A 20,179-nucleotide genomic window follows, 5' to 3' on the forward strand; every position below is an offset into this window, starting at 1 on the left:
CTCCAATACGTTGATCATGTGCTTTTTAATCTTTTCGCAATGGCAGTTAGAGGATTGGTATGACTTTGCGTCGAGCACTCGATCTTGCGTAAGCACAATGTTGTGGTTCGTGAGATCGATGGAAGATAGCGGATCCAGGTCTAACTGGAATACATTGAAGTAACCAAAAACGACGGTTTGAACAACTTAGCGATGCGGGATCGACATTTCCTCTATTTCTATGTTATGGCAAAATATTTCTTTATCTTCCGGAAGCATGTGCACTACATCAGTTCGTTATTAACCCATCGGACTACGATGTGACTCTGAGTCACATTTGAACTTTTTACTTTTTAAGTTTTCTTGGGCTTTTAAAATTTGGGCCCTATAAACAATAACACTTTAATCATTCCTTTTATTCTCATAAGTGACTGAGAGTCATATCGCGGTATGATTCGTTATAAAAACACGTGGTACGATTAGGGTTATATTTGGTAGTGGCGTTACCTATTTGTCGCGGGGGTATTAGAATTTCGCTGTAAAGAGGTAATTTTTGGTTCTCAAGCGTCAGTCTGTTGTTCGTAATAGGGAAATTGTCTTGGTTTAGGTAAGGTTGTCCGATAATACCATCTTCTCTGACGTGGAAGTCATTGGGTATGATATAGAAGACTGTAAATTAATAGATTTGGTGCTTACGTACTCGTCGTGTCCCATTTGAAAACGTAGGTTAATCACCTGGCGTGGATTGTTCGGGTGCACTATGCTCCTTAACACGTTCGCTACCAGCGTTTATTTCGGCGAGGACCTCCCCAATTGTAATATTTTATTCTAACCAATAAATCTTCTAAACAAAATATCGAAAAAATGAAACAGGAACAAGTTATCGATTTCCTAAATACAATGCCGTAGCTTATAATTTGAAATAACAATATCTATAAGATTAATTTCATTTGCTTTATGTAAAATATAAAATTGCACCTGTAACAAATATGTGACGCTGCAAAACAAACAGAAAACATAATCAAATATTATATTAAGGTATATGTCTAGTAAACAATGAACGTGAAAATGTAACATGAAAATCGGACAGAGTTTTATTTAAATCGTGTTATTTAACAACCATTATAAATTATGTAAATAAAATTTATACTATTGTTTAATAGACACATACCTTAACATAATACTTGATTACGTTTTTTGTTTATTTTGTTAGAAACGAAGTTATGATCTAACAAAGTAAAAATCTCATAGTGTCTCATATTATGTTTTTTGTTTATTTTGTTAGAAACAAAGTTATGATCTAACAAAGTAAAAATCTCATAGTGTCCGAATATTAAAGTTATTCACTGTATTCTGGTGATGCGTTGATCATGTTTACTTGATAGATATAGTTTGTCCTTTTTCTCCGAGTAGTGAAAACCAAGCTAAAAATGCAGAGGGGCAAGGGGAATCGATCGCACGCTCCACCTCGTTCCTGCCAAGAAACATAACAGCCAAGCCTCTGTGTTCCTGGATTCAGCAAACCTAAAAAGCTGCCACCACGCCGAAATGAAATCCGACGCCAATGTTCGTGCATTTCACTTCATCGCGTTCCGATTCGCTTGCATCCTTTTTTGTGCAACTTGCCCAATAACAAAGTGTGTCGAAACGAAGTCGCCATAACTACCGGCCGAGCGCCACGAGTGGACGTCTCCCCTTGCCCCTGTACACTTTTAGCTTACTAATCGCTACTACAAAGAAAAGAGATGAATAGTAGATGGTACTTTACCTACCTGGCCGAGCGGAAAATTTGTGTTGGGGCCATTAATTTTATGATGCCCCGGTCTTCCGTGTTCGGTGCACGTCGCTGCATTATCCGGCGGTCTCCTATGGTCGGTACGATTGCTACTGTATGATACGATTGCGCTATGTTGCGATGAATCAAGTCGGCGTCGATTGTCTTATTGATACGTCTGGGAGGTTTCCTTAGTCAGAAACTTCACTTCTTATGCCTTCTTTTACACCTCAACCCACGTTCGAGGCTTGCTGATGTACAGAGTAGAAAGGAATAATTGTACTTCTTTGTCGTAGCGTGATTCTATACCTTTGATTTGATGGAGATTGAGGTAAAGAAGCTGCTGCAAAATTCTCTTTGATCTTCCAAGAAAGGGTTAACATTTTTCAATGATCCATCGTATTCTACTCATCGCGGAGGAAAATAATCTCACAGGATCCATGGGTAAAAAATGAATACAGGTAACCCTCCTATAACACGGTAGATAGGTTCCTAGAAAATGCCGTGTTGTGTGAAACCTTGTTATATGAGCCTCATCACCCTTCCCGTCATTATTCTAAGGTAATTTAGTTTTTTACCTCTTGGCGTACTATTTACTTTCGCTACTAAGCTCGTGTAACATTTTACTATCGACAATTTGGAAGAAATGCAACAAATTTGTCCATTCTACTTGAAGTGGAAATTTCATTTGAACATAATACATTGATAATAGCAAAATAGTTCTTTGCTTTGATCCGTGGGTAATGAACAACATTGATTGTTGTTAAATTAATCTAGAAATCTTTATCACGAATCTCACTCGTTATTGCACGGCAAGGGGTTAAGTATGTTAAACAAAAATCATGTTATCTAGTGTTGTAGAAGTACAGTATTATACAAAGGTTTTCGCAATTTTCTTATCGTGTTGGAGCGAAACTGTGTTGTAAGTTGCAGTGTTATACGAGGGTTTCCGCAATTTATCTCATCGTATTAGAGCGAAACGGAGATTGACGGAGATTGAGGTAAAGAAGCTGCTCCATCGTATTCTATTCATCGCGAAGGTAAATAGCTTTAGAGGAACCATGGGTTAAAAATGAACAGAGTATGATTCTTATAAATCGCTGTTGAATTTTGCATCAGAAAGTAAAGGAACGCAATATCGATTGTTCTTTTCTGATGCACTCCGTTCTTAATCACTTGCGCTGGCAACGAATTGAGAAACTCGACAGGATCTCGTGCGAAAAATGTTATCTTCGCATATTATATACAGATATGTACAAAAATGTCGTTTACCAATAATTTTGTACGAAATAGTAGATTCCAGAACAATCTGAAATATGTAATCCAATAAGACTATCAACGTGTACAATATGTCATTGGTAATTTTCGGACAAAAACATCACGATATGCGTAACACGTCTTTCCAGCGCAAGTGGTTAAGGAGAATGGGATCGACGTTGTTTATCGATCGGACCGTCGGCGAGTGGTATGGCCGTTCTCAGTTGGGCAACGGCGCGGCGACAGCCCGATCGGTAAACAACGTCGATCCCATTCACCTTAAAGACGGAGTGTATCGGAAAAGGACAATCGATATTGCGTTCCTTTACTTTCTGATGCAAAATTCAACAGCGATTTATAAGAATCATACTCTGTTCATTTTTAACCCATGGTTCCTCTAAAACTATTCACCTTCGCGATGAATAGAATACGATGGAGCAGCTTCTTTACCTCAATCTCCGTCAAATCGAAGGTGTAGAATCACGCTACAAGGTGCTACAATCATTTCTTTCCACCGTGTACATACAGTGAGTTTCCCTGATTAATTTTTGTATGTTAAAGTTAGGACTGCTATTCTAAATCTTACCTGTATTGTGAACTCTATATGTAGCAAGTCGTTGAGATACAAAAGTGGTTGTATAACTTAACGAATCACCTTGACTATGTTAGACGAATTCACAAATGTAAAGTCTTAATTAAAAATGTAAATCTGTTAAACCAGAATCACTTTAAATTTCAACCGAGTGTAACTTTTTGGGTGATCCTTTCCTTATATGTGGTAAGATTGTGTGTTCTGTTCTGAAAAGAGTTGTCTTTATTATCGGATTCTGTTCTTTTCATAATGAACAATGAAAAGGAAATTCGAATAATGACCGCTTAAATTTTACCAAATTTGTGAGCAAGCAATGAAATTCTTTGATGCAAGGTAGCGTTTTTTTCGGAGAATTAACTCGAGCACAGCTCGATAAAATAACAGAATAGATATAACGAGCGAAAATGAGATAGGCGCAGTACGTTAAGCAAGGATGATAAAGATTCGATACAGAAAATTTCATTTTCAAACATTGTTACCTTACCTGTTAAACGTAACACTAGCGGATTGTTTATATTCTTCCGAATTAAAACGAGACCAGGCATAACGCAAATTGGACTAGTTTTTATCGATTCGAAGCATTCATATATTTGATTTTGTTATTTATGTTAAATCGGTAAAATTAGTCCGATTCACATCTTGTTTGGGCTCGCTTTAATCGAAAGAATCTCAGCTATCCATTGGTGCTACGATAATAAAACGAAATATACTGAAAGTTCAATTTTCTTTATTTGATGTTTACTTTTTTCAGTTACGGCATCCTATTGATATATATCCGCCGTTTCCTTTCTTTTCATTGTATTATATTTCTATCCTTGTCTACTGACAATATGATGAGGTTTCGTCGAACTCGAGACATTAGGAAATTTAAATTGGTATTGCTGTATATAAAAAAAATTATTTGTTATAAAATTATGAAAATTATGAGAATCAATGATGTTTCTATCTACAATAGATTTCAAAATATTTGTTAAAACCCCTTACCCCTTTAACTCGAATGTTAACATAGTTGTAAAAATACTTCACAATATTATAACCCTTAAATAGACGGGTGAAATTTGTTAACGTTAGTACTCGGCTGAGATTTTTATGACACTTTATGATAAAGAAAAATTTGTAAGCGTAAGAAATAAAAATTTTTTGCCAAATTAACAATCTGTGATTTTACTAAACTTATGGTCGTTGGTTCCAAATATTTTTGTCTAAGCAGTTTAGTGTCACGATCATTTGCAAAGAATATAACTTGTGTATTTATCTCTGCAATACTCAGTGTTTGATAATGCATGACTGGGTATTAAAGTGTTAAGAAAATGAAAAGGACATGCAGATATGTCAACAGAGGGCAGTTTAGTAAATAAATATGCGAGCGTTACAGGTACGAAAATCCGAATGTTCCGTGACGAACATTTGAAAAATATTGAAAAACAGTAAAAGTTCTTTTGCGAGATGAAATTATGACAGAAAAATTTAATATTATTTAAAGAGATACTAAGACGGCCAGACGCGTGCAAGCATCTTAAGGCCCATTATACTTAACATTAGAACTACCGAGCATTTAATACGATTGACATGTAATCTTTATGAAAATAGCGGCAATAGATTTTTTCGGTTTCTTCGGATATTCATTATAGTATTCGAGTGAAACTATTTATTTTCCAAATCATTTAGGATATTTAATATTTTTAAGGTACCAATATTTACGAAATAAGAAAACTGAAACCAGCCATTTCGACTGGCACGGTAGTTCTAGTGTTAAAAAAGTATGCGTGTGGTGTCAGAAACACCCCACCCGCCTACTTAAGGGTTAAATATCTATAACCGTTACTTTAATGTTCGCTTGTGATACTTATTCGCTAGGTAGTTAAATGAATGTCATAATACCTTCTTTCTGCCACAATATTTGCTATTTTTCTATGCTTTATCAAATTGTTCAACCAATCAGCACCCATCAATCTTAAGCTTTGAAATGGCTATAACATCTATATGAAATCTTCTGCAACTTCCTTTTGTAGCAGACTCATTACAATACAGTAAAATGTGTACATACATAAATAGAGAACATTTTTTATAACAACGAATGAACTATATACAGTAGTGCACAAATATTTACTGTAAAATGTCTCCTTTTAAAAATGATAATGTATGTGTCTTACATTATTTTAAAATACTTATATTTTTTTTTGTACGTGTGAAAGTGAGAATCGTGATTCTATTGAACTGAGTAAAAATTTCAATTATTTAATACAGTTGAAGTGTAGTATCATCTGATAGTAATCATCTGATTAATGGGATTATATTTAATATGTTATATTCAAAATAACAAAGACGCATTGGAATATTTTCTGTAACGGTTAATAAATTAAAGACGTGCATAAATAAATGTATACTGTTTAACCCGAAAGCTATATCTTTAATTTTCAACTATCGATATCTCGAAAACGAAATCTCATGTTGTAAAATAGTACAGGATCTTTTGATTTCCTTACGTGTGAGAAATACGCGTGTTTCGAAAGATCTCATATTTTTGAGATGCCTTGTATATACAGATTCGTCTCGTTAGTATACATGTAGAGTGTTTCATAAAACATAAGACATGTTTGGGGAGTTAGTTGTAAGCATTAAAATAGTAAAAAGAAATTGTTATACATACTGAAAAAATCTTGTAACTAGTGAAGTAACTAGGAAAGGTGTGATTCTATATGAAAAAATAAGTCGAAAATGTAAATTAAAATTTTTCATTTGAAACTTGTTATTGAAAACATTGGTTTCGAAAATTTGTCGAACAAAATTGCATTTTGCAATTGTTACAGAAAAATACAATATAATTTTTGCGGTAATAAGGTTTTAAATAAAAAAAAATTTTTTTAGTTTTACTAAGGTTTCTTACTTATTTTTACATACAACCCGCTGTGTTCAGTTAGAAGTTAGTCAAGTTCAAGAGTGCGATAAGTAAATACCTACTTATGTACTTACTTAGGCATGATCTTTTCGAAAAATTAGGTCTCAAATGAAAAAATGTTATTGTATATTTTCAAGTTATTTAGTTTCGTAGAATCATATTCTTCCTAATTGAACAACCTTCCCAGTTGCAGAATACATTGTACATTGACTTAGTTTTATAGACATAAAGTATTGTTTATATTGTGAATAAAGTATTAGAAATATCCGTAGAAGGACAACAACCCAAAAGCATTGTACATTCCAAAACTGCTACCTTAATTTGACTTATCGCTTTACTATTATTTTGTTACCTAATGAACAGTACATAAAAATGCACTCTGCTCGCACATAAAAAATTATGCATTTGAAAAACTTACCTTTCCTACTATGTGATTTTCATTTCAGCCTCTTTATCTTTATGTTTTGCTTCGTCATTCATGATAGTCAATAATAAAATGTAACAAAATAGGCTAAGAAAGACAACATGATGTCACGATTACCAAATAGTGCTACAGTAATTCAAAATTGAAGGAAAGGGTACACTTTTTGAGAACTAGCTAGCACTTATACAGAAAATGTAAAATGTTGGTATATGTTTTTATGTGTTGGCTGAATATATCTTTGTATGTACGTCGGTAACAAAATAATAGTAGAAAAGTAGATTACAGTAGTATAATAAATGAGAATATTTACCCTGCCGTTAGATTGTTGCCTTACTATAGATGCTTCTCGTGGTACTTATGTCGCGGTACAAAAAAAAAGTTTAGTCTGTAAGATCAATTCTCCAAAAGTGTCCAACATATTACGAAACACCTTGCATAGATATACACATATATAGATATGTATATAAAATATAGTACAATCACTATATGACATATATGTATATGTATGTTACATACTTCTTTATAAATGTTTCCTGAAAACACATTTGTTTGTTTCACATTTACACAGTACATAATAAATAAAATACATTTTGAATTTATATAAATTATTTCTGAAGACTGAAGAAGCGTTTTCATGAATAAAGTTTATTCTATAACTTGTAGCCCAAATTTTAAGCAACAAAGTAAAAACAATTTTTCGATGTTCACATGGGGGTGTAATTTTCTTGGCCGTCAGAATATTCGAATATAATTCGAGAAAGATGATATTTATAAATTATAGTTTTTATATCTACGTATTTACTTTGAGATTGTTTTCTTAAAAAAGAAAAAAAATACATATATACACATGATATAATAGGGAAAATATACAACGTTATGCGTGATTTATATTTAATTAATAAGTTTACTAACTTTAAATTATACACAAATACGTAAATTTATTGCTATAACGTTTCATACACCATCCTCGACGCAATTCCTGTTGTTTATGAGGAAGATCGTGACTATGCTGATACGCAGGGGCAATAAAAAAAGGTGTACTGTTTGTTCAAAATGTAACTCCCTAATTCTTAGAATGACTTCTCTGTCGACATGCATAATAATATTCCGAACTGTATCATGTACAATTACAAGTACATGTAGAGCTGAAAATATTATTATGTAATACTTTTGGCCATTAAGAAAACCCATACCCTTTAAACAATACCTTCGACCGGATAATTATCAGGATCTTTGTGCAATGAATCCTCTGTGAAAAAATCTTAAATCTTCGAATTAAAAATTTGTTTCCTAATACATGCATTTGATAATTTTATTAACGATACGTTTTCAAGGAATTTTCATTATATACAAATGCAAAATTGTTTGTATCGCAAAAACATATAAAGACTAATCGGTGTAGTTTCATTATTTTTTTCCCTTTATCGTTACAAATAATCTCAGATGAGACTTTATGGAGTAAATGCTTGTTAAATGATTTTTTCATCGTTTTATCTTCCTTTATTGAATTATTTAATTTTCTAACGTTTTAACCCTCGTCATCTAAAAACGATACTTTTCTTTTTGTCTAAAAGAAGTGGTTTTCGTAAAATCTACTGGCCAAAGTATACTTACTCTTTTATCCAAAAGTAGTATGCACATCTGTCACTTTTAACTACGATAAAATAGGCGTAAATATTATAAATAAATTTTAATGGTTACTCTAAACCGGAACCCTTCGTGCGAACTAAAAAATCTTTGCTTGGTTGTAATGAATGCTTAAGTTGTACAAAAAAGTAATTATAAATAAATCTTTATACTAAAATGAAATGAATGAACTCAGCCTCTGACTAGCATATATCTTTCAATTTAGTTTACAAAAAGCACTTCCTCACAAAGGGATTAAAAAGTATACGTTTTCTCGAGACGCGGATAAATTTAAAAAATAAGAGAAATAGGAGAGGGAAGCAGGAACGGTTGGCTTTTAGAATAGAAGCGATGTATCTAGTAGTAGACTCTGTTCAGACTTGTAATGTATTCTCCTCCGATCATACTTTGCCAATCACGTTGGTACTGAATTTTCATCAATACCGTGCCCACATTGTACCAACAACTTACAACATTTTAACAACTCTCTATTACTCCCAAAAGCTGCAGTTTGTCGACAGACGCGACTATAATACAAAGCAAGGGCACTTGATAAAATAACTTAGTCTTCTATTCCATAATTATCTATATATAACGTACATATATAAAACAAATTATGAATAAAGAAATAATAATCAGGTCGGTACAGTATTATGACTTTTACCTTAAAATTTTTTAACGCCTGATTATACAAATTGATATATATCACGAAAATGTAAGATCATAATCAATGCGCCGAAGTCCACTCTCGGAAAAAAAGAAAAGGAGCCACTCTATCAGGAAATTCTGGATTAAAAATGTACTCGTGCACAAGGGCGTATAATAAGCAGTGGACTACGATTCTATAAGTTTCTTTTTCATTTGGGAGCATCGTGATTCTTTTACGTTCTTTACATTCAAACCTTAGATCAATCAATCCAGTATAGATAAAGCCCACTCGTTTCAGAATAGGAACAACCAACCAAATCTCCTCGTGTATGTTAATCGTTATTAGTCATGATATAAGTAATAATGTTAATATTTGAATAAAGTAACATGATGTGCAGTCAAATATTCATGGAATACTTGGCTGCACGGAGGTCATGCGAGGATCCAACACAGTTATTTTTTCACTGTCAATGCTGTCCTTTTCTTTACACCATATATATATATTATATCGAATTTATTAGTATATATATATAGTATAAATATATACACGCACGCTAGTTTTAACAATCTTTCGTCACATTCATTCATGCATACGTAACTTCAGAAGAGAGGAACGTCTCCGCGAAAGCAAAGTCCCTCTAACTGCTTTAACGCGCTTTACTTCGGATATTTAATCTTCCATTGCTCTCTTTGTTCACCGAGTAATTCACTTCCAATGACTCCCGTTGCCGTACTCCTTTGTTTCCTTTTCTTCTTAATTTGAACTTCACTTCAATTCACAATGACTTATCACATGTTTTTTCTGTTTCTCTTATTTCTTTTTAAACACTATTATCAAGTCAGCTCACTGTTTGATACAAGGAACGATAATACAATTGAATATTTACGAACACAACATTTTTTTGTCATGCTGAATAACGTAGCTTGTCTTGTAGAAAGACGCAAGCTCCTGGACTTGCGGCGACCAGTCTCGCATCTCTCGCAATATTTTATATAGTCGGCCTGTAAGTATAGTTGTAGAAGTGGTGGAGGTGGTGGTGATAATGGTAGTGGAGTGGTAGTGGTAATCGTGGTATTGGTGATGGTGATACTATCCGGGTTTTTAGTATTTACAGTTCATTATAGCAGTTGCTATTTTCCTAAGATGAGATGGTGTGCAATTCAGTGTTCAAGATTTGGCATGTATTAGCATATCAAAGATTTTGTCTTTAGTTCCTTTCCACTACGAACTGCTGGACGCGTTCATTCCACTAAACATGCCAATGCTAAATGAAGTTTGTTGTTGTTGTTGAATCTGTTGTTGCTGTTGCTGCTGCTGATTATTCGCTTGACGGCCATGTTTTGGCACTGGAGGTTGAAGATATTCGTGTTTAGCTAATGTCAATACATCTATACGTTCTTCTTTCCTATACGCTAGGCAACTTCTTATGAAACTCTGAAACGTCGCAATATGTTAATGTTTTCCTTCAAATTTTTTACTCGATTAAAACATATTTAAATTCAACTAAATAAATAATAAGTTGTGTACCTTTGCTTCGTTGCTAACAGTTGGTTTATTTGCAAATTGAACTTCTGTAGCTTTCAGAATTGTGTTTTCCTCTAAAATTGTAGCTTGTGACTGATTATGTCCAAAAGGCTGAAAGAATGCCAGGTTCAGAGTTTAAAATTAAAATTCGTTCGATTAATATCATAAAAGAAATAAAAGACATTGAAATAATAATATAATCATCAATCATACCTTTTTACCATATAGACATTGGTAGAATATAACACCTACACTCCATACATCAACTTTTGACGATATTTTAGGAGGATTTTTGCCAATGACAAAACACTCTGGTGGAAGATACCTAAAAAATCACACAAAACATTTGTATTCTTTTACTTTGGAGAACTATCGATACATTTAAGTACATACAATGCTGTTTATTAGCTGGCATTTGTTATATCTAATTAGTTACAATACAATTTTATTGTAGTAATCTTTACTGGTAAAATTTTATAATGATCTTCTACTAATTATATCATGACGATCAACTAACTGGTGAGTCATTATATTCGATTGTCCGGAAAGTTCGTGCCGATTTTGAAGGAAAATTGAAACGCAGCTCATTTAAATTTTGGTATACACGTATTAAATTATATAGGTGCCATTCTATTTCACAACCTTTCTCCATCTTTCAGGCAACTTGAAAATTTCTTCCTTCCAGAACCTCTCAGGTTTTTCGGCGAAAAACTTTTCTACATGATTTTTTATCTCGACCACAGAATTGAATTATCTCGACGCCCTTCCGATTCGCTATTTCTAGACGTTTTTGTTCAATTGCTGTCTTTAATACGTCTAATTGGGAGCAACACTTTTCTGAATTCATCGTTTCGTTGTTTGGTAAAAGCTCATAATGCAGGATTCCTTTCCAATCCCACCAGGCACAGAGCATGACCTTCTTAGGATGAAGACCGATTTTTGGGGTGGCTAAAGGTGGTTCATTCCGCTTTCCCCAACACCTTTTTCGCTTAATATTATTATAAATGATGCATTTTTCATCCCCCGTCACTACTTGCTTCAAAAATGGTATCTTCTCGTTGCGTTTGTAGAGCGAGTCGCAAATGGAAATGCAATCCATCAGATTTTTCTCCGTTAAATCGTGGGAAACCTATACATCAAAACGGTTTGTGTAGCCAAGCTTCACAAAATGCTCGTGGATGATGGATTTTAATATTTTTAACATTTCTGCTATTATTTAACAATTCACGTGTCGATAACGTGGGTTATTCTCGATCAGTGTTTTAATCTGATCTTCATCTGTGGTGGACGGCCTACCCAGGCGTTCTTGATCTTCAAAGTTGAAATCACCAGCTTTAAACCTAGCAAACCACTTCTGCACAGTTCTTTCAGCTACAGCATCTTCGCCATAAACAGCGCATATCTTGTTTGCCGCTTATGTGGCATTTTTGCCTTTCCGGTAAAAGAAAAGCATTAAATGCCTATAATGCACTTTGCTTCCATTTTCAAAGGCGTATACAACTGACAAAAATTAACGTATCGTAACCAAACTTTTTCCAAATATGCCTGAAGTACCGTCTTTTAGAATATGTACGCATTTATTTTTAATCATACTAATATATTTAGATCTTTCCTTATGCCAACTACCGAAACTCGGCACGAACTTTCCAGACGACCCGATATTTATATTTCAAGTAGGAGGTGAATGTTACATAGAATATAATAAAACTAAATACAACAAAACAGCACAACAGTGTTGTATCTTATAAATTTTTTGTGTATGTTCTTTTGAAATTATATTTATAACATTTTATCCAGGTGACAAAAACAGCATTGGATTTTTATATAAGAGATATAAATTTATAATAATCTTATTACATTAAGTTATTTTACGTTATTCAAAAAGACATTCTTCCAAGAAAGACATGTAAGTCAACATTATCATTGGACTGCGGATCTTTATGACATTCACAAATTTTTAAAAGAGTAATTAGCAAAATAAAATAATAGATAATGCTTTTTACTGACAAATATTATAAAAAGCTTTACACTTTGGGTATTTTATAGTTTTTCGTATCGCATACATTCTATGGAATTAAAGACTTTTAAATTTCTCACGAATATATAAAAATCCGTACATGATCCAACGACGGATTGCTTTAGCAAACAAGATTATTATCCAATGACCCATCGTTGGATCCATCCATTCTAAATAGATTCATATGATATTTAAACATACACATACCAATAGGTACCAGCGCCTTGAGACGTTAAATCCATCCCATGATCTGGATTATAATTCTCTTCGTCCATTACTTTACTTAATCCAAAGTCTGTAATTTTTATCTCTCCACAAACATTGCCTTCAGTTAATAATATATTACCTACAAAACCATTAAATTGATGAAACAATTTATTACATATTATTAAGTAAAAAAGTTCAATTTTTATTTTTATATTGATTATAAAATGCAGTTTTTGAATATTTTCACCTGGTTTTAAATCATAATGTATAACCGGTGGCTTTATTTCATTGAGGTATTTCAATGCAGACACAACTTGCATAACAATAGATCTTGCTTCCCTCTCAGGTATAGTTTTATGCTAGATATATAAAATATTTCATAAAAAATTGTCCTAATATAGTAAATAGAATTGTCTACATAAATAATAATAGAATTATGCTTATATACACACCTGTTTGAGGTAAAAATCTAAATCATGGCCGTCACAATACTCCAACACAGTACAAAAGGAATTGGCATCAATTTCAAACACATCATATAACTTCACAACGCGAGGATGATCAAGAGCTTTATGAATATTATATTCTCGTAACGCATGTCTGTGTAAACAAATGTCAACATAATTTATCAGATAGTCATATTTAAAAAATTTAATATAATATTATACATAGTCTAAATAAACAATCCATGAAAACAAATCTATTGCATGTTTATAACCACTAATTTTCTAGATTCGAATAAATTGCTTCATACAGTGAAATCTGTTCATGATACTCACTTAATATAATTAGCTTTCTTGTCCTCTTTCCAGTCTTTATTCAATTGATGCACTTTACAAGCAACGTACCGTTGCTCTTTTAAGTCAAATGCCTATAAAAAAATCATAGAAACTAATTAAATAACTATCTACTCTCAATAAATCTGATTTTAAATAATATAATTTCTATACCTTATGCACTTCACTGAAGCCACCTTTCCCTAATAACATTAATAGAAGGTAACGTTCATTCAACACAGGATGTGAGTTGAATCTCGATTGGTCCTCGTTATGAATACGTTTCAATTCTCTGATGTGTAAGTTTCTTTCTCTTTCGAGTTTTTCCATTTCTAGTTGCAGATCTGCATCTTCTTTTTTCAACGCGCTTTGTCTTAACTAAAAATTGAGTACATAGATGAATACATGAAAAATAGATATATTCATAATGAAAAAATTCTTAGAATAATAATTAAATAAGAAACATGAATATTTGAAGTAGTACAATATTGACATTACCTTGAGTATTTCATCAGCTTCATAATACTCCTGCCATGTGTACGATCCAGGTACTGCATCTGGTTTTAAGAATGTAGCTTCTGTACCATTATGCAAGGATGGTTGTGGCTGACTACGTTTCCTACCAGTTTCACTATTCGATGGCCTCTTTTTGAGTAGCAACTTTTTTTGCTTATCAATTTCTTCTCGTTCAGTCGCAATTTCTTCCTGCCGTCGTGCTAATTCTTGAAACGCGTAACCATCTGTCCAATTTTCTTGAAATGTTGCACCCACCCTCTGAGTCACAAATTGACCCAATCTCAGTCTATTTTGCATACACTTTTGCCTAGCCTCCTTTTTTTCTATGTTTGATTTTTCTTTCAGTAGTTTCTTTACAACGTCTATACACTTATTTATATGGGATTTATGCTGCTCAATAAGTTTTTGTTGAGAAGCCATTTGATGCCTAAGTTCATCTGTTGTCTGAAAATAAAATATATAATATTAAATTAGATACATCCAAATATAGAATATAAATGTTTTACAATAATAACTTATAATATTTAACTTACACATAAACTTATTCTATTTGCTAAATGATGTTCATAGTAGATAAATGAATATTTTTTATTTTACTTACTCTATTCAATTCATCAATTTTGTTGTTACGTAATTCTAAATCTGAAGAGGCTTGGGTTTCGAATTCCTGTATCCTCTGGCAAGTAAGTTCTGTCTGAAATATAATTAATATATTTTGTAGTAAGTATCGACAAATCACTGTAACATCTGATACATTTGTCAGCATAGTTCATAAATACCAGATACCTTGCTGCAGCCAGATAAAGACAACATAGATATTAAGTTGCTTACTTGATACATAGTTCTAATCTTAATTTACATTTGTAAGAAAGTAAGTCTTAATAATATTCAATTACAATAGGCTGACTCTTTTGTTATTAAAAGTAAAACTACAGGACAAAACCCAAACATATTTATAGAACATAACTATTATACAGGCAGCAAGGAAAACACCAAAAATGTATGCATGTAAATATAAAAAACTGTAGAACACTGCGCATTTTATATTTTTTTTCCCTAAAAATAGACAATGCCTTCTATGTTAAATTGAATTTATTGTTTCTGTAATCAAACAAAATTATAATGAAATACAAGAGTGATGAACATGCACACCTGTTTTTATTCTGACAAGTAACACAAACATAAAACAACTTAAAAAACTTAAATAACTTAAAAACAACACAAGAATTTTGGATTGAGGAGTGATATTACAAGGTAGCCTACACTCCTATGATAACAAATGGATACAGTGCTACAGTTCAGTCAAAAATTAACTGAATTTACTGCAAACATCTGACAAGAAATTCCCATTATAAAATTAATTACAGAAAATTAAATATATAAAGTAAATGTATAATTTATTTCTTAAGCAAAAAACTAAAGTAATTAGACTACTAGTGAATAAAATGGAAAGGATAAGTACACAATGTTCATAAATTGTGTAATTTTTATGTTCGAATATAGTACAAAAAATAAATGTTCACCATTTTTAATACAAGAATAAAAATTTATTTTAAATACTGTATTCTCTGAGCACAAAACTTCTTACATGTATAATATGTGTTTAGTTTTGATACCCATATTGTAACTCACTAATTATTTAATTAAATATAAAATGTAGAAATTCATTTTAGACTATTTAACGTATCTTTTACAATGCAGGAAAATTTATGAGTAGTTTAAAATGGGAAATTGTATGTAAGTGAAACTACAATACGTGCTTCACAAGTAGAACTTTTATGGGACGTTTCTTATAAAATGCTTGCAAGAATTATCGAATTTTGCTTACATTTGGGGTGTTAGTCTTCGCTTGCCTGACCTGGCTTGTCCTATTGAGGTTGGTAGGCCTTACCTGCACCTGCTTGCTGACCATCGAGCCTGCAGGTTGTGACGAGGCTGGTGGAGGAGGAGGTGGAGGTTGAGGATGAGGTCTTGGCGGCTGCATCAGTGAAGAAAATTCTGCCACTGAAGAATTGGGTGTTGTTACTTGCGGTGAAAGGAGTTGTTGAGGCGATGGTGGATACTGTAGAAAAATAATTACAACAAATGTCAAAAGGGACATAAAGGAACAAATTGTGTATATGTACATATGTATGTAGATATATGTGTGTTGTACTGAACCATGTAAATACATTTAAAATAGAGAATAATTTTGATATTTTATATTTACCATAGGGTAACCCTGTTGAGGGGAGGGACTCTTAGCACCACCATGCCGAATAGGGCTATTGCCCATATGATGCTTTGGAAAATACTCATTGATTTTTTTATTTTCAAGGGCAGCAACGGATCTAGACCCTTTACTCCCTACGGGTACCCCTGTAACTCCTCCACCTCCGTCATCAGCTTTACGCTTTCTTTTTCTTTCCGAAGGAGTCCTTGGTACCTTTTCTGGAGTATTTGGATCTACCTCCTTATCACTATGCGATGAGCCTACAGTTATATTGAAATGATCAAAATTATGCAATAACACTTTAATGATTTATATACTAATTAAACTATATATATATTTTCTATATTATAACAGCGAAGACATGCAACTCACCAGTGCTCATGTTCGAATCTTGACTATGAACCGACTGACCAGAGTTTACAGTTGATTGGGGTGCCATCTGAATTTGTGACCCAGCAGACATCTGAAATAAAAAAATACTGATGTAAAATAATGCATTCATGTATACCATTATGCAGAAATATTACAACAAAATAGAAACAAAATCGATATCTTGCTAATGGAATTAGACATATATTGGTTAAAATACCGCAACGAAGGACATAGAACATATTAATATACGTTTATTTTATGCATTTGCCAATCTGAAAAATTTAATACAAGCCTGTTTAGAGAAACAACATGGAGAAAAGTATCGTATCACGAATCAAGATTCGATATTCGTAGAAGAGGTTACACTTCGAAAATCATACCGGCGCATAAAATATTGGCCAAAGAAGATCGCATATTATTAAAAGATACGGTATACTGCAAAAAGAAACTTAAACGGATAGAGAAAGACTTAGGAGAAAAACAGGAGAGTGAAGACGTACAATGTGTGAGTGAGAAAGAAGTAGGTTTAATAAGAAATTGTAAGACAGTATCAGAGAGAGTGAAAGAGGAAGAGAGGAAGAGCGAGAGGAAAAGAGAGAGAGAGAAGTGACACCTTCCAGGATAGCCTATGGTGGAGCCCCATAGTCGTATTTGCTACTTGGGTTAACAGACAGTATGTCAACCATAGACACGGTTTCGCGCACAATTTGTAGGTAAATGTCAATAGGACCGTATGAAGAAAATGTGCGATATATGTTTAGAGCTAGAGGAATCACGACAAAATGGAGGAGTGTAGCAGAGGGGGGCGGCGGAAGGGCAGGGAGTTTACGGGGCTAGAGAAGATGGAAGAAGGAAGGCGACGTAAAACAGAGAGGGGGTGGAAGTAGAGGAACAGAGAGAATGAGAGATAGAGTAGGGGGGTAGGAGGTAAGAACTCGATGGCAGAGGAGTGGTTGGATCGGGAACCACGAACGCATACCGCAAGGGGGCAGTTTTACTCACTGCTTCACTTCTGAACTCTGGTCAGGCCGGCTAGTTAACTGGCTTTCCTATCTTACATATTTTTTTACATACGCACCAAATACAGCCACTAAGCAAGTTGGCTTCGATTAACAGCAACGATAACCGCGGCGACACACTACGTCACTAAGTTTGTGACGTCGACACTCCGATAAATTACGCACTCTTATTATTATTATCGGCGGCGTGTCAGCCACGTTTACTCTGCGCGCGGTTAAGAACCCGGATTAATGGTAAGTCCTCATGGACGCGGTCACGCGTTTGCGCGTTTGCCAGGCGGAACGCACACGTTCGAATTCCACGCTCTGTCACTGACGTGCACACGCTACTTGCTTACAATTAAAAGATTGCTACCGTAAACCACCTCAAATATGGATGAATCCATACAAAAATTCACTCACTCGGACTTGCTTATCCCTTTAACACAATTCCTTCCCCTGTTTTCTTGTATCCTCCAACCCTCTTAATCGTTATAATTTATGAGTAATTGCCAAATTAATAACCCTTCAGCACATAGAATTCACGTATGTTTACGTATGGTTCATTATAGTCAAACACTGTGCTAATAAACGATAGACAACTTTTACAGTGATTACTTGATTACATTCATATTTACGTTCATGAAAAGCATTTTAAAACGTAATCATCAAGAAATGGAAGGTTTATATTTTTCTTATTTATAAAAAATAAGTTTTTCTGTTTCACGATCAATTCATCGTTTTCCCGGTTGATAAAGTGACATATTCAAGTTACGCACTATGTGAACGAACGATAAAATGACAAGAAACGATAAAAAATTTTCGTAACATTTCGTATTTTAATTACAGTCCTGTCAGTAGTTGGACGATGATTTTATTATCCCTTATATGACAGAACTTGCATTGTAGAACTTGCGATACATGTTAAAAATAGCTTTAGGGTCAATATTCTTTTAAATTAGAGTACTATGTGTGTTGCACGTTTAAATACTTTCACTTTAATATGATTACCAAATTTTTAGTTGAAATCTCACGATCGTTCATGAAAACAAACACAATGTTTACAACAGCACAACGCGACAATACAATGTATACATTGAAATTTCATTGGAGAACTGATTAATAACTGCGTAAGTGTGCTTCATTTCGCGGAAGAAATAACCTAAAGAATCATCAATCGCGACATGTGGAATAAACGTAATATCGAAGTGACGAGATTTTAAATTCAGATATTTCGCAAATCATGTATAGGTTTGCTTCGGCAACAGTAACATACGTCATACGTATATATTCTTAAACTAGTATACGCATTAGAACCATGAAATGAAAATTCGATTACTCTACTAGATAGTAGTAACAAGTTGTATACTGAAAATATCCATTGTCATGTAGAAAATTCACGTGATCACAAGTCACCGGAAACAACGTCGAATTTCGAATGTGAAATTCGATAGTCTGCGAATATTTAATTTCACTGGTTCGTACTTTGCGAAACATGCCAAAAATCCAACAGGGGATAGGAAACTTCCTTATCGATGAATCAATGGCCGTGCCCGGAACTGGGCTAGAGGGCCGGGAAATCGTTCCTCCGGCAGCGATTTGCTTTTAAGACGGGCGGTCTGTATTCGTGCGGTTAAGCGAGTGTGCGAAACACTGGCGGAGAGTTACATACGAGAGAAGTGGTGACAAATACGAACCCAGTGAATCGGGACATGCGGATTTTACAGTGCACTCCTCTAACCCTGATGATCTGGCTTCGGTATGGTCATAACCACGAAGTCGTATCGAACGATTTAAACGCCACGCATAAGCTATCTTTTTGAACACTGACGAAGTCAGCTCACTTCGTGTCTTCCTCCACGGTGCAGTTCCACTTGTAAAAGTGGCGTGCAGATAGCACGCCGGGTAAACAGCAATAGTAACAGCACCAACAGCACCGAGTGCCGTCAATGGCCACGATAAACGGCATTACGCGTACGTTTCACGGGCCACAAGCGAGCCAAAATCCCCGGCGTGGACTCGCCTAATCGAAACGGAACTGGAACTGTCCGACCACCGTGCCCCGCTCGCATACTACTATCTAGCGGAGGTTTCTCTCTTTCTCCCTTTCTCGCTTGCTCGCTTGCTCGTTCTCGCGCTCCCTCTTTCCTTTCCTCTCTACTCCGCTCCTATGTACGGCAAATGAGCAACGCGCGAGATTCCGAGATGCGGCAAAAGGTGCAACCTCCACCTCCCCGCGACGCCACTACCGCCCTGCGATCACAGCAGACAGAGAAGAGAAAGAGAGAAATTTGGAGAGAGCGAGAGAGAAACACAGAGAGATCGAGAGGCCTATGAGAGGAAGTAGAGAGACAAAG

At 34.3% G+C, this 20,179-nt stretch overlaps 1 protein-coding gene across 25 annotated transcripts in view; it reads right to left on the reverse strand.

The window, feature by feature from the left end:
• Window positions 1-5,689: 5,689 nt before the first annotated feature.
• The window catches only part of Tlk (Tousled-like kinase), a 91,191-nt gene continuing 76,701 nt past the window's right edge, over window positions 5,690-20,179 (reverse strand). For 17 of the 25 annotated variants that reach the window (XM_031994650.2, XM_031994649.2, XM_031994648.2 and 14 more), the window contains 13 exons: window positions 16,825-16,915; window positions 16,450-16,712; window positions 16,069-16,302; window positions 14,842-14,934; window positions 14,223-14,684; window positions 13,899-14,102; window positions 13,728-13,819; window positions 13,401-13,548; window positions 13,196-13,307; window positions 12,949-13,087; window positions 10,938-11,049; window positions 10,728-10,835; window positions 5,690-10,634 (listed from right to left, as the gene is read on the reverse strand). In XM_031994650.2, the coding sequence (XP_031850510.1) occupies window positions 10,422-10,634; window positions 10,728-10,835; window positions 10,938-11,049; window positions 12,949-13,087; window positions 13,196-13,307; window positions 13,401-13,548; window positions 13,728-13,819; window positions 13,899-14,102; window positions 14,223-14,684; window positions 14,842-14,934; window positions 16,069-16,302; window positions 16,450-16,712; window positions 16,825-16,915 (2,271 nt within the window). In that variant the 3' untranslated portion in view covers window positions 5,690-10,421. Of the gene's footprint in view, window positions 10,635-10,727; window positions 10,836-10,937; window positions 11,050-12,948; window positions 13,088-13,195; window positions 13,308-13,400; window positions 13,549-13,727; window positions 13,820-13,898; window positions 14,103-14,222; window positions 14,685-14,841; window positions 14,935-16,068; window positions 16,303-16,449; window positions 16,713-16,824; window positions 16,916-17,116; window positions 17,777-17,826; window positions 18,180-19,519; window positions 19,658-20,179 lie in introns of those variants that run through there. The other 8 variants (XM_031994660.2, XM_031994661.2, XM_031994662.2 and 5 more) reach the window with 8 other exon arrangements.

Source organism: Nomia melanderi, chromosome 11 (genome assembly GCF_051020985.1).
Source record: "Nomia melanderi isolate GNS246 chromosome 11, iyNomMela1, whole genome shotgun sequence".
Taxonomy (NCBI): domain Eukaryota; kingdom Metazoa; phylum Arthropoda; class Insecta; order Hymenoptera; family Halictidae; genus Nomia; species Nomia melanderi.